This window comes from Simochromis diagramma, unplaced genomic scaffold (assembly GCF_900408965.1).
Source record: "Simochromis diagramma unplaced genomic scaffold, fSimDia1.1 OVJJ01000446.1, whole genome shotgun sequence".
Taxonomy (NCBI): domain Eukaryota; kingdom Metazoa; phylum Chordata; class Actinopteri; order Cichliformes; family Cichlidae; genus Simochromis; species Simochromis diagramma.
The window spans coordinates 402660-417300 of NW_024386822.1; the positions used below are offsets into that span (position 1 = coordinate 402660).

The following is a 14641-nucleotide window of genomic DNA, read 5'->3' on the forward strand; positions in this document are numbered from 1 at the left end:
CGATCACTTCTGGCAGCGGGCACTTGGAGGGCTCCAATGCCGCCTGGGTATCTTTGCTGTTGTCCTCACAGGAAGCTGTACCCAGCCCGGTGTCAGCACCTTTACTCGAAGGCCGACGGTCCCCTGCTCCGGTCTGCTGCGGCTGGGAACTGTGAAAAGTGTCGCCGCCCTCAATCTCAGCCGTCCCACCGTCAACAAAGCCGACGACGCTGGATCCACTGACCTCTTTTCCCCTCAGGTGTCTGGATGTCTGGCCGTCGCTGACGCCGAGTGACGTAGCAGTGGTGGAGGTGGCATCTCGTCTCGGCAGCTTGTGGTCAACAGACCCAGCGTCCACTGCTCCCTCCACCTTGACGATCAGCAGCTCGCCCTCCCCCTCAGGCTCTGCTGACTGAGAGGACACACCCACTTTGAGAACAACACTGTTCTTCACATCATCAAACTATTTCAAATGTAATCATTACAACACACGTCCAAATAAATAGTTACATAGTAACGTGTTACATATATAAAAAACTGTTTCCATGCAGAGCAAAGCTGCAGCCTGTCTGCATGAATCCAGCTGATACTTCCACGTACCCACCGTGATGTTTTGGTTTCTGGTTTTAAAGGCCCATTTTCACAGGCAGACAGGTAACTAGACTGTGCACATTTTAAATATTAGGACTGTTTGTATTAGTTTGCAGTGAATGACGACAGTCTGAAGCCCACAGGCATCAACAAATACTGCGTTTCCTCCCTGAGACGTTGTGCTGCTTCTCTACTGTGCTGTCATCCTCCAGATATTTATGGGCCCAACATTAGATTTCTTATTCACGCTCAACAACGACAAGAACACTTTTCACTTTAAATGAGGGACGCACCACATGACAGCAGCAGCTAGCTGGAGGGCTATCGTATCACGGAGGACGCTAACAGCAAAGCTGTGGACAGGAACTGAGGGTGGCTGCAAACACAAACCCTCACATATTTTGCCAGTGAAGAAATTTGGCTTGGAAAACAGAGACAAGTGAGCATTTACAGGCTTTTGCTAAATGCAGACACATTAGCTCCTGTTGCTGTAGGTGTTCTTGCTACCACATCTGAATGAAAACGCACCGGAAGAAAGACAAAGCCAATAATGTTTGTCACTGTTGTCTGTGGACGTTACGACGTCAGACACATGCTAAGAAACATCACATCGTGAGGGGAAAGTGTTCACAAGCAGTGGGACAGAAGTGTGAGTACACTCTGTTAGAGAGCGCATTAAAGCACACACACCATGAAAGCACATGTGACTGTGGTCACAGACACTCACTCTATTATAGAAATGTCTACATCTGTTCTATTGTGTTCCCTGCAAGCCCAGGGAGTCCTCATAGCTCCTCCCACGACTGGAAAAACAGAGAGCGATGGAAGGAGGAGGGTGGGGGGAAGTTAGTGAATCAGGAAGTGTAGAGGAATAATAAGCAGGAAGTGAGGTCAGCTACAAGAGGATGAAGAGTGGAAATACACTTGGTCCAGATGACCTTTGCAGGTATGAAGGTGTCTGTGAGAGGCTGTTGAAGCATGGAGAAGAACTGTACTGGTACAGATCTGCCAGAACGAGGCTGATGTTCAGAGCTGCAGTAACTACAGAGGGACGATGAGCCACAGCAGGCAGATGTGGGACAGAGCTGTTGAAGCGAGGTTACAGAGATCAGTGAGCAGAAGATGTTTGCTTTGAGGGTGATGATGGAGAAGAACAGAGAAGGTCAGCTTCACTGTGTCTTTGAGGATGAGAGAAAGCAGATGACAGGCTGCTGAGAGAGGAACTGTGGTGCTGCATGGAGGTCAGCAGTGTCAGAGCAGTGTGTGAGGTGGTGCAGGACACGTACGAGGAGACGGTGGTGAGGTGTGTGGGTTACATCAGGCATCTGCTCTGAGCCTGTCCGTGTTACACCTTCATGGATCGTATGTTTTAAACGGGGGTAGAGTAACAAAGGGAGGTCTGCCGGGGCCACTGTGGTCACTCGCAGTCACAGATCCAGCCATGACCATTTAAAAACAACTTAAAACTATAAAAACTTTGTGTGACAGTCTGTAAGTGTGAACAGTTTGGACTGGTGTGTAAACGGACGTGTGTGGATGAGGATTTACCTCGGCTTTGGTGGTGGTCACAACCTCCTGATCAGGATCCTGGTCCAGACTGACGAGCTGGATCTTCTGCACAGACTGATGAGCTCCTGGCCCTCGGTTCAGAAACCTGGTCCTGCCCTGCAGAGAGGGGCCTTATGGGATACCAGAAGAATGATTAGAGGCTCGTGAGTCTGATCATTCAAAATAAAGACTCATATAAACAATCAGGTGTTTAATGTCGTGCCAAACACACGTGCACGTTATGTATTAAAAAGCTGCATGTCCACAGCGTCAGAGGCTCGCCGCTCCGAGTCAGCCCTCCTTACACTGGCGGCTGACGCAGTAGATCATCATAACATCTAAGCTGGATTTGAGTGTTTGGACAAACAGACTTCATCACAGGTGAACAGGTACAAATCACCACCTACTGACCAATCAGATCTCCAGAAAACAGCCACTCCTGGGAGATCCCTGAGACGTGTGTGCCGACAGTCTAACGCAGGGGTCCCCAATCCCAGTCCCTGAGGGCCGGTGTCCTGCAGGTTTTAGATGTGTCCTTGATCCATCACAGCTGATTTAAATGGCTAAATGACCTGCTCAACATGTCTTCAGTTCTCCAGAGGCCTGGTAATGAGCCAATCATGTGATTCAGGTGTGTTGACCCAGGGTGAGATCTAAAACCTGCAGGACACCGGCCCTCGAGGCCTGGGATTGGGGACCCTGCTCTAACGTCTGATATCAATTCTTAAAGGAAACTTTGTTTTCTGTTGGCTGCAAACTATTTTACAGCACGTAGTTGTAACCTGTGTGTTGTGTTTATCACTGACAGTCAAACCATCAACCAGCACTGAGGCTACAGTAGCTCCGCCCCACTCTACTGAGTGCTTTAACTGGACCAACCAATCAGCTGCTGGTACAAGAACCAGTGTGACTGGTCACATGTTGTCCACACCATAGATGAGGGAAGCCAGGGTCGTGGGTTTGTTGGGCCCTGCTCTGTTACTGCGCAGCCGCCAGTACGTATACATATTTACAGGTTTACGGCTGTAAATGACACTTTTCTCCTCCAGTGGCAGCCAACGAATCAAAGACAGGAGTGAAATCGCTGACTCAGGCACCGAGGTCAGAGGTGTGTTTACTATGGACTACACGATAATCAGCCCACAGAAACAGTGGAACTGCAAACATATCCCTCGGGTGTGAGTACGCCTGGATATAATAAGCCCGTGGCGTTGACACTCGAGTCCACCAAGCTACAGAGGAGGACGCTCCAAACACAGGACAGGCCCGCGGCCGAAACACGAAAATCACCGAGTGCCCAGTGGACTGTGTCACGCTGAGTCACGGCACACTGCCCTCCCTCCGCGTCGTGATCGTGTCTGCCAGCCTGTCCTATGACGGTAATGCTTCACCACCCGGTGCCGGTGCTACATACCCGCCTGCGAGTCCCTGCTCTGCCGGCTGAAGAGGCGAACCCCGGGAAAGCGGCTGCTGATGGAGCCCTCTGCCCCCCTCACCCTCTCCGCTCGGTACCGGGCGATCTGCAGCTCCAGCAGCTTGATTTTCCTCCTCAGGAACTCGTTCTCCTTCTGGCTCCGGGACATCTCCAGGTGAACCACCGCGTATCCATCGTCCACAACTTTACAGATTTCCGCCACGGCCGCGTTAGCCAGCACCTCCATGATGGAGGCGATCTGAGAGTGGAAGTCCACGGCGGCAGACATCTTCAGACCTTCGGCCCTCTCACAGAAGGCGGAGCCTGTACTGCTGCTATCTGACATGCATAACCCGGGACCACCACCTGCACCTCGGCTCACAGGACGGACGCTCTTCGGAAGCTTTAACGTCGACGGAGCTTTTCCAGAAGGAACCCCGGCGATCAGCACACAGCGCCCCCTGCGGTCAGGGGCGGTACTGCCCGTGAGCGCTCACCACAGCCAGAGCTGAGAGGACTCCCCGCGCTGCTGCACGAGAGCACACAGCCAGCCCACGCTGCAGTCACGGACCAGTGTTCACAACAGCACGAGAAGCACCGTGGAGTGGAAACCATGCATCCACGGGTGATGCTGATATCAGGGGGCAGTGACACGAGCTGTAGCACGTGACGGGTTGTCGGTGGGCTGCTTTCATGATTTGTGTGTAACAGTGAACAGCTGTAAAGGGACAGAATGAAAAGATGAAATCCTTGGTTATGACATCAAACTACAGAAACCTGTGAAAACGAGGAGAAGCACAGAGCTGTGGGTGGACAGTCGCCCAGACAGCAGCACTGCCGTGGGGTGTATCTTCCATTACTGCTTCTTTTCTACACCTGCACACAGTCACACAGACATGGACCAGTGTTACAGTTCTGTCCACATCTGTACTGCCTCACACACAGCGTTTATTGTCCCAGTTTCATGTCAGATTAGGGAAAAGGATCAGCAATGGGCTCTTTGAGCTCTGCAGCCGGACGACGATACAAGACCACGGGTCAGTTTGCAGCTCAGACATCAGAGCACAAACTCTAACGAAAGGAGCAAGAAAGGAAAGGACAATGGTTTCAGAAAATCCAGCAAACACAGAGAAATGAGACGCACGGGAGGGAACAGCACAGTTTTCATTCAGGGCCCTGTGACCACTGTGCGAAGGACAGGCGTCACTGAAGTGACCCAAAACCACAAGAAGACAAAGAGGCAGCCAGATCCAGAGATGGGCAGTAATGCGTTACTGTAATCTGATTACTTTTTTCAAGTAACTTGGCCAACACTGGCCAGATCTCAGTGAGCTGCTGCAAACGGAGCTCTGCAGCCATGGACGCTTGTCAGCAGCTGAGATTTAGTGTTGCTGGTTTTGAACATGCTGGATCATCCCCATACCAGCTGATGGCGCTAATGCGCCGTTTTGCTGTTTACCAACCTCCAATGAAACTTTAAAAAACCCAAGAAGTGCAGCCCCCCCACCCTCCCCGCCAGGAGACACTACGGGAGTTTAAAGTAACGCCTAAATCTCGCGATGTTTGCCTCCAGTTACTCTTTGGGGGGGATTACAGGCGAGTTGCACAAGGTCAGTCAAGCCGGTGTAGAGGCGAGCAGGTCGGCGTGTCCAGGCTTTGCGTTGTCCGCTAAATCATCTCCAATGGCCAGAGGAAGCCGCAGCCGTCCCTCGGCTCCAGCCAGGTGAGACTGTCACAGTACCTGTGTGTTAATATCTCAGCGCTGCTGCTGCATTAGTGCAAACGCAGCGCTGATCCCGCCGTACACGTCACTTTGTCACGGTGACGTGCGCCTGAAACACTGCTGACATTTTTCTGCGTCACAAAGGTCACAAAAGGTGAGTGAAGCAGCTTCAGCTAACAGCTCTGAGCTTGGACAGTTATACAAATATTGAAAACATAATTTGATCATCTCTGAACTAAAATGTGTTTAATGTTAGCCTGAATTCAGCTGTTGAAATAAGAACAGCACAGTTTACATCAGAGATGACAGGTGAAATATTCAGTTCAACATGTACTGACACCTCTCCAAATGATCCAGTTATGAAGCTGAACTTTAGTCAGGAGCAAAGAAACCAAACACTAACATTTAGAAATGAGCGAAGTGACGTGTGACTTCTGGACTGAATGCATTCTGGGATGTTTGGCTGCACTGAGTCCACACAGCCCACCGCCATCAATGCATCCTGGATAGGACGGGAGGAGCCGGAGCACATCTGGGAATTTGAATTGCAACAGAACTTGGTCTGCGACGGATGACGTATCACAAATCCACACATAGCATGCTAACCAACTCCAAACCTGCTAACTCTGAGCGTCCTCTCTCAGGACGCTCCGATGTGAAGCCTACCCTCAGAAACTAACAGCAGCACAGAGAGCGTTCAGCAGCTGGAAGCTCTTGTCCTGCTAACAGCAGTGTTACATGACTGTTTTTCTCCTGTCTGTAGCCCAGCTCCATCCCACGCTCCAGCTCCTGTTCATGCACCTCCGGCCTCGCTGGCCCCAGCTCCTGCTCAGTCCCAGGGTCCAGGACTCATGGCCCAGATGGCTACCACAGCTGCAGGAGTAGCTGTTGGCTCAGCTGTGGGCCACGTGGTTGGCAGCGCTCTCACGGGAGCATTCGGTGGGGGCAGCAGCAGCAGTCCAGAACCAGCCAAAGCTACATACCAGGTAAGAGGTGGTTGGAAATGTCGCCCAGACAACGCCCAGCATGCCTCAGCTCTAATGTTGCAGCTGCTGTGGTTTGAAATGCCACGTGTGTGACGTTTCTTTGTGCTCTCATTCAGGAGCCCCCCCGGTCTGCTCCAGCCCAGCCGGGCCCCTGTCACTTTGAAGTCAAACAGTTTCTGGATTGTGCCACCAACCATACAGACCTCACTCTCTGTGAGGGCTTCAACGAGGCGCTCAAACAGTGCAAGTTCTCCCATGGTAAGTCTGGTAAAGGAGGCGTGGAGCCTCATACTGCAGCTCTACTCAGAGCACGCCACGAAAACCTGCAACAACAGCCCACCGGCTTCATGTGATTGCCCTGAGTGTGCAGTCACGTGATCGGTGGGGGTGGGCAGTCAGTGGAAAACAAACATTCAGGACCTCTAATCGATCCTGGTTATTTTGGTTCCCTCATTAGGAGCAGTTCCCTTTAAAACAAAGTGCGCTGATGGTGTCAGGAGACGACTGATGTCTGCAGGGCGGTCACTCGTGTTTGTTTGTGATTGTGCAGGTGTGACATCGCTGGTGTGATGAACGGACCCCCACAATCATGGTGAAGATCACATGACACCAACGGGAGCGCTGTCCTTCAGTGTGTGTGTGTGTGTGTGTGTGTGTGTGTGTGTGTGTGTTGACTGTACAACAGTGATGAACTCTTTAATAAATAGCTGCTGTCGATGTCATGTGTTGGTCTGTCCTACTTTGGGATGCTGCAGCGAAACAAATGTTCACTTCCTGCTTTGATTATTTTCAGTGTGGGAAACTGATGATGGTGATGGTGGGTAAACACTGAACATTAAAGGTTTGTTTGCTGGATTGGTGCTGTAAGTCTGCTAGCAGCTGGATACTCACAGGTGTGTGTGCCACACACTGCACTAATGTAAACAGCACACAGATCTGAACATTATAGAAATGTTTTCACATGAAAGCTGCATTTTAAATTTCACCAGCACTGAAAAACCCACAAAATGAATCGAGCCTTTGTGAGATCTGCAAACAACGGCTGAGCGTCCCTGTATTAGATGTGTTCGTTTGAAAGAAGCAGCCAGTAAGGTTGCACAGAGGTCTGTGTGTGTCAGCTCCCAGCATGAGCCACACAACACTGCTTTCAAAATAAGACTGACTGTAACTCCAGAAACACTGAATCTAACAGATTGTTATCGTTGCAGCTCTGCCTGACACACGTGCTGTGTGTCTGAATGATGTCCTGTGTGGCAGCAGAGCTGAGTCTCTTTGCTGCACTGCCTGTTCAGAGGTTGGTGCAGATCATCTATGATGGATACCAGTTTGTTCAGGGCCCTGCTCCCCACCACAGCTTCCAGTTTGCAGCACAGAGGCAGCCTTCATTCAGTTTGTTGGTGTGAGCCGAGCTCACCGCAGTGACTGAAAAGCAAACACCTCATCACCTTCTTGTTGCAGCCTCTGCGTTGCTCGTCCCTCCTGTCGATGTGGTCGTCCCAGGATACATTTAGGTCATGTCATCCGCCCTGAAGCCCTCTTACTCTCATGCAGAGGTCTGTTCCTCCCAGCCACTGCAAACTCTTTGTTACCAAATTCCATCATCATTCAACTGCTGGAGCAAAAATGATAGCAAATAAGGATTAATGAAATCTTTCTGATAGCGCTAGTCCTCCGTTTAATTTATATAGCTCCAAGTCACAACAACAGTTGCCTCAAGGCGCTTTGTATCGTAAGGTAAAGAAAACCCCCAAAATCATGTGACCCCCTACGAGCAGCACTTTGGCGACAGCGGGAAGGAAAAACTCTTTTAACAGGAAGAAACCTCCAGCAGCACCAGGCTCAGGGCGGGGCGGGGCATCTGCTGTGACCGGTTGGGGGTTAATATATTTAAAATGCAAACGCTCCCTAATGACTGTGTGAAGGTCTGATCTGGAACATCCCTGAAAGCGATTTTTGTGACTCAGTCCACTTTTCTCTTTACAGCACAAACAGGAAACGAGCTCCTACGGAGCCCTGCAAGGTCCACTAGAGAGAAGAACTGAAGCGGTGTGAGATCCTGCAAGAGTGTTTTAAGTCCACGTGCCTCCAGGTCAGCACTGAGACCTCGGAAACAACCACCGCGATGGAAGACACGGCCGCTTGGCCTGAACTATGAACATTAAACCAGCCGTCCGGGACAAAGTCATCCCTGTCAGTCTTGGTTAAGTTCACTAACAGTGCTCTGGACAGTCCCGTGCGAGGCTCCGTAGGGCTTCATAAGAACCTGATGTTTAACAGTCCACGCTGAAGTTACCTGGTCTCCGTGAGTGCTCGCACTTATTTCGTTTTGACTTGAAGCGTGGGAGCACACACACTGCAGCCGTGGACGGTCTCGTTTATGTTTAAACACATTTGTCCAGGTTTGTAGAAGTGAGAGCAGCTCTGTCCAAAGTGCTCACATCACTTTCTGGACCCCAACCAGCGAGCCGACGATCCAACATGCGGGCAGTCATGTGACTGCTGGGTGGTGGTGGGGAGGGGGGCAGTCATGTGGCTAGGGGGGCTGTGATTGATGACACCTGACGTCATCAATCACAGTTGTAGTTTCCCAGCCCAGGTAAAGAGTTAAGGTTTTACATGTTTACTTCCGGGTTCGCCAGCTCTTACGACACATCCGTCTCAGCCTCCCACGGCCACGTCCGTGCGAGCTCCAGCAACATGCCTTTCATCGAGCTACAGAGCAACCTGCCCGCCGGCCAGTTCTCGGAGGCCTTTCTGAAGAGGCTGTGCTCCAGCACCGCGGCGGCTCTGGGGAAACCCGAGGACGTGAGTACGGCACACACACGAACCCAGCCCGACCTCCAGGCTGACAGGCCCGCGAGCGAGCGCCGCACACCGAGGATACGTGTCCGCTGATCAGCTCTCTCATCACCCTCTCAGCCCTGATCCACGTACGGCAGGTGACCAATCACAAGCACCGATCGGGAAGAGCTGGATATGACGCGTGAACCGGTGAAAGTCACGCGCAGTGAAAGAGCGTCAAAAGTGTTTTTACACGCGTCGAAGAGCCGCTTTGTCAACAAAGTTGATTCAGTATCACAGCTCCATCAGCAGGACACAGCACAGGCTGATAGCGCTGGATTATAGTCACGTGTCTGAAACGAGGGTGTAGTTTCTATTCTTGCAGCTGCAGCCTCTGGATCACGCGTGGGGACCTGCAGGTTTTAGATCTCACCTGAATCGCATGATGAGTTTGTTACCCGGTGTTGTGCCAAAAACGGATTTCCGATGTGTCTGTGTATTTTTTATGAGTAAAATCTTTACATGTGTTGGTAATAGACTTCGGTGAACAGGGTTTACAAAGGGTTATAAATTGAATTAAAACATTATCAGTTTTTCAAGTATCTGTATAACTCTGTGTTACTGTACTTACATTATAACAAATTCGGTCCTTTAGCCCCACTTAAAATATGTTTACAGAACTATTGTAATTTTTGTTGCCATTTCTGCTGTCCTCTTGGCCAACTTACTCTTACAAAAGACTTTTAATGTTAATGAGAATTGCATAAATAAAGGTCATATAAAAGTCACTGCCAAAAACTGATTGCGGCTTCTACCTTGTTACACAAATGTTGTTTGTGGCCCAAGATGACTTTATGTTATCCATGAGGGATGCATTTGACATATGTTTCACATATTATAGCCCAACAAGTTATTTATAGCAGTTTAAATACGACCAATCAGTTTTTGGCAGACAATCACTATTTGGCACAACACCGGCCTCTGGAGAACCTCAAAACATGCCGAGGAGGTCATTTAGCCATGCAGATCAAGGACACATCTAAAACCTGCAGGACACCGGCGCTCGAGGCCTGGCCTTCCCCACACCTGCTCTGATGTAAAGAATAAAGTAAATGCCCAATTCCAGCTGTAGCCAGCAGCTACAAACGCACTCCGTGTAGGACCACTCAGGCTTGGAGAGCTATAAAAGCTTTAAAGCCAACAAGCAGTGAAGCTGCTAATAAGAATCCACATTTAATACTGATGCTCATCAGAGAAACACAAAGACTTTGGACAAACCTGGATGTCGAGGTGATGTTCTGGAGATCTGCTGTCAGTGTTTTTGTCTGCATTTGTAACAGAACTGTGACTGACCGAGTGAAGAAGAGCACGCTGCTAAAACTAGTTTCCATGGAGCACAAACACATGAACAGCAGTTTAATCAGCATGTCGTGTGTATCGGGATCCAATGATAATATTAACATGTATGTGCATTTGCTTGAACCCTTGTTTTTTACCAAACCTAATGACATGCTGGCAGAGACCGCTCACATCTGGAGCCCGGACAGAGGATGATGTCTCACCAGTTTACAGGAGAGCAGTTAAACTGGGATACTGTGTTAGGTCAGGGCTTGTCAGCATGCAGTTCAATGTGCCACAAGTAGCTTTCAAATACCTATGAAAATATACATTTCATCCAGCAGATCAGGTTACTGTGCTAGCAGCGAGGAACGTGGCTAATTTCACACAGCTTTGTCTCAACTCAAAAAGAAGGAAAAGCTAATGATAAAAATTTAAACCTTCTCAGATAAGAAAGACTTGCCAACACACAACGCAGAAGTATGGAGAGCAGAATGTTCGTACAGGGCGTCGCTTCACCTTCGGTCAGGGTCATAGCCACTGTAGGAGGTCAGAGGTCAGAGTTACTGTGTCCACCTCCACAACTTTTAAACACTAATATTTTACCCCTCAGAGATGTACATGAAAGAATGTGACTCTGCTTAGAGAAACACGAACTGTACCTTTGCACAAAGTCTGATAACACCAAACTATTGAACACTGTGTTATTCAGTGGATTAACTGCACTGATGCTCGTGACCGTGTTTAAGGCTACGTCATGTTTTGCGTGTGCAGCGAGGACACAGGGGAGTAACTGGTGCACCTGTGCTGCCCTCTGTGGAAGTAAGCACACTTAGTTTGTTTGATGAAGCCTCGCCCGTGCAGCCTTCTTTCTCAGTCGGGCTTCAATGCGAGTGTCTGTGTCTTTGGTCCAGCGGATGAACGTGGTGGTGACGCCAGGGCTGCCGATGCTGATGGCAGGTTCCACCTCTCCGTGTGTGATCCTGTCAGTGTCTGCTATCGGTGTGACTGACACCGCCGAGAAGAACAAGGAGCACAGCGCCAAGATCTTTGAGTTTCTGACCAAGGAGCTTGATCTGAGCCAAGACAGGTGAGCCTGCTGTGCACACTCGCTGTAGTTACCTGTTTACTGAGGCTCTGTCTCCTTAACAGCTTGACAGTGATCACATGTAAAGGCTGTGAATGTTAATGATTCACTAACTGAATAAACTAACGGACATGAGCCGCTGAGCCTTTTCTGAATGTAGACAGCTGTTGTATAAATATACTTTGGAAAGAAGAGCGTGTATGTTTACTACTCTGCAGAATGCTATAAAGTCAAACTGGGCCCGATCCCAGCAGAGCCCAGCACTAATCAATGCCACTGAGGCACTCAGTCAGTCAATCAATCAATCAAGCCTTTTATTTGTCACATGCAAAGTTTACACCTGCAGTGAAATTGGACCCCCCCTCCCGTCCATACATACATAGCACAGACATCACATGGGGATACAGGTCAGAGATCGGTAGCGTTACAGAAAAACACTGAAATGTACACTACAATGGGAAAGTACAAGAGGAAAAAAAGAGACCTCTACTCATGCCGGGCTCCTGGGAGGACAGCATGAGAACAGGAAACAACAAAACTCCTCTGCACAAAGAAGCACATAAATGTCCACAGCACAACATTATGGAGCACGTGACCAGCCACAGGGTCGGGTGGGAGGTGAGGAGTCATCCGAAGCAAACACAGCAGCCATCCTGCCCAGCGCTACCATTCCAGCGCGGGCTCAGACCCGCCGTGTTCCCAGGAGGGAACAAGCATCGAAGGCGTTTGGAAAGGGAGGGGGGATGAGTGTGTGCATATCAGTGTATATGTATGTGTGGGCGTGTCCAGAGTTCAGCTGACACAGTGTCCTTCGCCCTGCCAGGCTAAGTAAACAGTCTACCAGCCAACCCAGGTGGCCTTGCATGGAATGGGAAGGAACAGACTAAACACAGTCGTTATCAGGGTGTTGTTGTTCAGCTCCAGCCTTGAGACCGCAGCTGGCGCCGAGAGGGTATCCGCGTGAAGTGATGGTGGTTTTTACTTTAGTGTGAACAACTCATATGAATTTCAAAGCAGTTCTACAGTCCACCACTGGTCTCTCAATCTCCCGTTGGAGAGCCGCGAGCTTCTCCATACTTGCGTTCTGTGATGTTGTCATTCTTGTGCTCAAAGAGCCGATTCTGAGAACTCACGACAGTGTGCCTCCCCGAGATGTCATCCAATTTGGGCTCAGAGATCTTATTCTGAGTATTCACAGCAGCCGTAAGCTTCTCCAAGATCTTGTCCGTGCTGCACTCAATGAGCCCATTTTGAGAAACTCACGCCTCTTCCATCGTTTGAATCCCAGCGGGCAGCCTTGTGGGGGTTTGAACAGCCGGTTCCGCTTTCTTAATTCTTCGATAAGTCAGGGCCAAGCCAGCTCCGATCAGCAAGAACCCTGTTACCATGGTTCCGAATAGGTAGATATCTTCAGCACTCAGGCTCACCCGAGCCCAGACTTCTCGTTGAGAAAGGGGTGTCAATTGCATTTAGGGACCAGTTGATCCAATCCATAATTCCTCTTTTAGGTTTTAGAGAACAGACTGTGAGAGTGTTCCAGGGAAAATAATAAAAAGTAATACAAAAAAACACGAGACTAGACAAGGACACAAGAGGCTAAGCAGGGAAGCTAAGGGAGAGGAGAAAAGTGCGACTGCCTTCGTCAAGAGCAAGAGCACTCGGAACAATCAGAAAACAAGCCCAAATCCTCACCTCTGCACCACCGTGCTCCACAACACTGGTGCAGAGGTGTTCGATGTGCTGTGTTTGTGCTTCTTCCTCCTGTTGTTGCAGATCATCTGGACACATGTGGAGCATTTCCCATTAGGATGATGTAGAGAACTGATTTGGTAGAAAGATTGCTTCCAGGGCCGGTCTTCTGTCTGTGATGATGGTTTAAACACAGTAAGCATTAGTGCTGCTGTCAGCGATGAGTGTGCTGCTCTCATGTGGATGTGCAGACTGACTGCTGTGTTTGATTGGCAGGATTGTGATTGTGTTCAACGCGCTGGAGCCTCACCAAGTGGGGAAAAAGGGAACCGTCATGAGCTTCCTGTGAAGGCTCGCCTCCCTGAACGACCGGCTGTACCACATCAGCACCCGCCCCCTCTGCACAGTCGTTTAAAGGTCACTTGCTTCATTTTCACACCATGATCATTTCTGCTGTCTGAACCAAACCCAAGCTCTGCGACTGTTACATTCGCTTGGTTTCTATACTTGTTACGAAGAAGCGCACAGAGAAAGAGCTCTAAAGTTTGAGTTTTGATGTAGCAGAGGGCTCCTCTGGAAACAATGTTACTGTGATGTGGATGAAATAAACACAGTTCACTTATGTGTGTGTGTTTGCCTTCTTTCACATGTTAGCAGACACGTGTGAGCCATCACTGCACTGTTATACATCTGCTGCCAGATTCTCAAAGCTCAGCTTCACCTGAAAATGTTCATTGTTTCGTGTGTTCAGCAGGTTCGATGTGCATCTTTGCACATTGGTGATTTCAGTCGTTAAAGAAGTGCGACGTACAGCTCGTAGCTCCTGGCTCACACACATCAGTGAGAAAGGTGCCACTTTTTACATGCGTATCCTAAATGTGTTAATATTCCTTATCTAAAGAAGACATGGCTAAATGCCTCGTCCTTACTGAGCAACACGTCTTTATGTGTGAGAGCAGAGGAAAGCTCCTGTGTTGGCTGAGGTAGAGGACCGTCTCCATTTGCAGTAATACTCAATCCTACAGTTGGAAATGTACTGGAAAAGGTGAGTTTAATCTAAGTGATGAACATCAGTGTGAAGGGTTTAGTCTCTAGAATCTGGGTTAGAGAATAACTGGATGTTCCAAACAAGCTGCTTTGGCCTGACTAACACAATGATGAGCTGTAAGACTTCACCAGCTGAGTGAACACGGGTACATTTATGAAGGCAGTCCATGCTAGCAAGTGTTTGTCATAGGAGGTTACTGACCCTCATCTGTCCCTGAAAGAGCAACAACAGGAGCATAGCTCTGAGTTATGTAAATGCTCAGATGACCTTTCACCCAGTGCTCTGCAGCTCGTCTGGAGCCCATCAGCTCAGAGAGCAGAGAGATGGAGCAAGAGGACTCCCCGTTGGACTGAACTCCCTGAATCATCTGGCTCACAGTGCTGCAGCTGCATTCGGAGATATTGAAGAGGAAGACTTTGATTATGAAAAGGACTGTCAAGGTGGTTATTTTGCCACA

The 14641-nt window shown here is 49.4% G+C and overlaps 3 protein-coding genes across 4 annotated transcripts in view; 2 read left to right on the plus strand and 1 right to left on the minus strand.

Moving 5' to 3' along the window:
- LOC120730762 (zinc finger protein 8-like) overlaps window positions 1–4945 on the minus strand; it is a 10100-nt gene extending 5155 nt beyond the window's left edge. The window contains exons 1-3 of one of the 2 annotated variants that reach the window (XM_040027241.1): window positions 3533–3924; window positions 2119–2249; window positions 224–391 (exon numbers count right to left, since the gene is read on the minus strand). In XM_040027241.1, coding sequence (XP_039883175.1) covers window positions 224–391; window positions 2119–2249; window positions 3533–3878 — 645 coding nt within the window. In that variant the 5' untranslated portion in view covers window positions 3879–3924. Of the gene's footprint in view, window positions 392–2118; window positions 2250–3532 lie in introns of both variants that reach the window. The other variant, XM_040027240.1, reaches the window with a different exon arrangement.
- Window positions 4946–5076: 131 nt separating this feature from the next.
- Window positions 5077–6963, plus strand: chchd10 (coiled-coil-helix-coiled-coil-helix domain containing 10). The gene is made up of 4 exons (XM_040027244.1): window positions 5077–5255; window positions 6019–6241; window positions 6358–6499; window positions 6792–6963. Exons 1-4 carry the CDS (start codon window positions 5092–5094, stop codon window positions 6809–6811), a joined length of 549 nt encoding a protein of 182 aa, XP_039883178.1. The 5' UTR covers window positions 5077–5091; the 3' UTR covers window positions 6812–6963.
- Window positions 6964–8852: 1889 nt separating this feature from the next.
- On the plus strand, window positions 8853–13758 carry ddt (D-dopachrome tautomerase). The gene is made up of 3 exons (XM_040027245.1): window positions 8853–9046; window positions 11275–11450; window positions 13413–13758. The coding sequence occupies exons 1-3, from the start codon at window positions 8858–8860 to the stop codon at window positions 13483–13485; spliced, it is 438 nt and encodes a 145-aa protein (XP_039883179.1). The 5' UTR covers window positions 8853–8857; the 3' UTR covers window positions 13486–13758.
- The last annotated feature ends 883 nt before the right edge of the window (window positions 13759–14641 follow it).

What these genes read in the sequence shown, in the direction of transcription:
- chchd10 (XM_040027244.1), top strand. Translation starts at nt 5,092, where the DNA reads ATGTTTGCCTCCAGTTACTCTTTGGGGGGGATTACAGGCGAGTTGCAC. An exon ending in CAGCCAAAGCTACATACCAG is followed by an intron (nt 6,242 to 6,357) that starts GTAAGAGGTGGT and finishes GCTCTCATTCAG; the next exon opens with GAGCCCCCCCGGTCTGCTCC. An exon ending in ACAGTGCAAGTTCTCCCATG is followed by an intron (nt 6,500 to 6,791) that starts GTAAGTCTGGTA and finishes GTGATTGTGCAG; the next exon opens with GTGTGACATCGCTGGTGTGA.
- ddt (XM_040027245.1), top strand. Translation starts at nt 8,858, where the DNA reads ATGTTTACTTCCGGGTTCGCCAGCTCTTACGACACATCCGTCTCAGCC. An exon ending in CTCTGGGGAAACCCGAGGAC is followed by an intron (nt 9,047 to 11,274) that starts GTGAGTACGGCA and finishes TCTTTGGTCCAG; the next exon opens with CGGATGAACGTGGTGGTGAC. An exon ending in CTTGATCTGAGCCAAGACAG is followed by an intron (nt 11,451 to 13,412) that starts GTGAGCCTGCTG and finishes TTTGATTGGCAG; the next exon opens with GATTGTGATTGTGTTCAACG.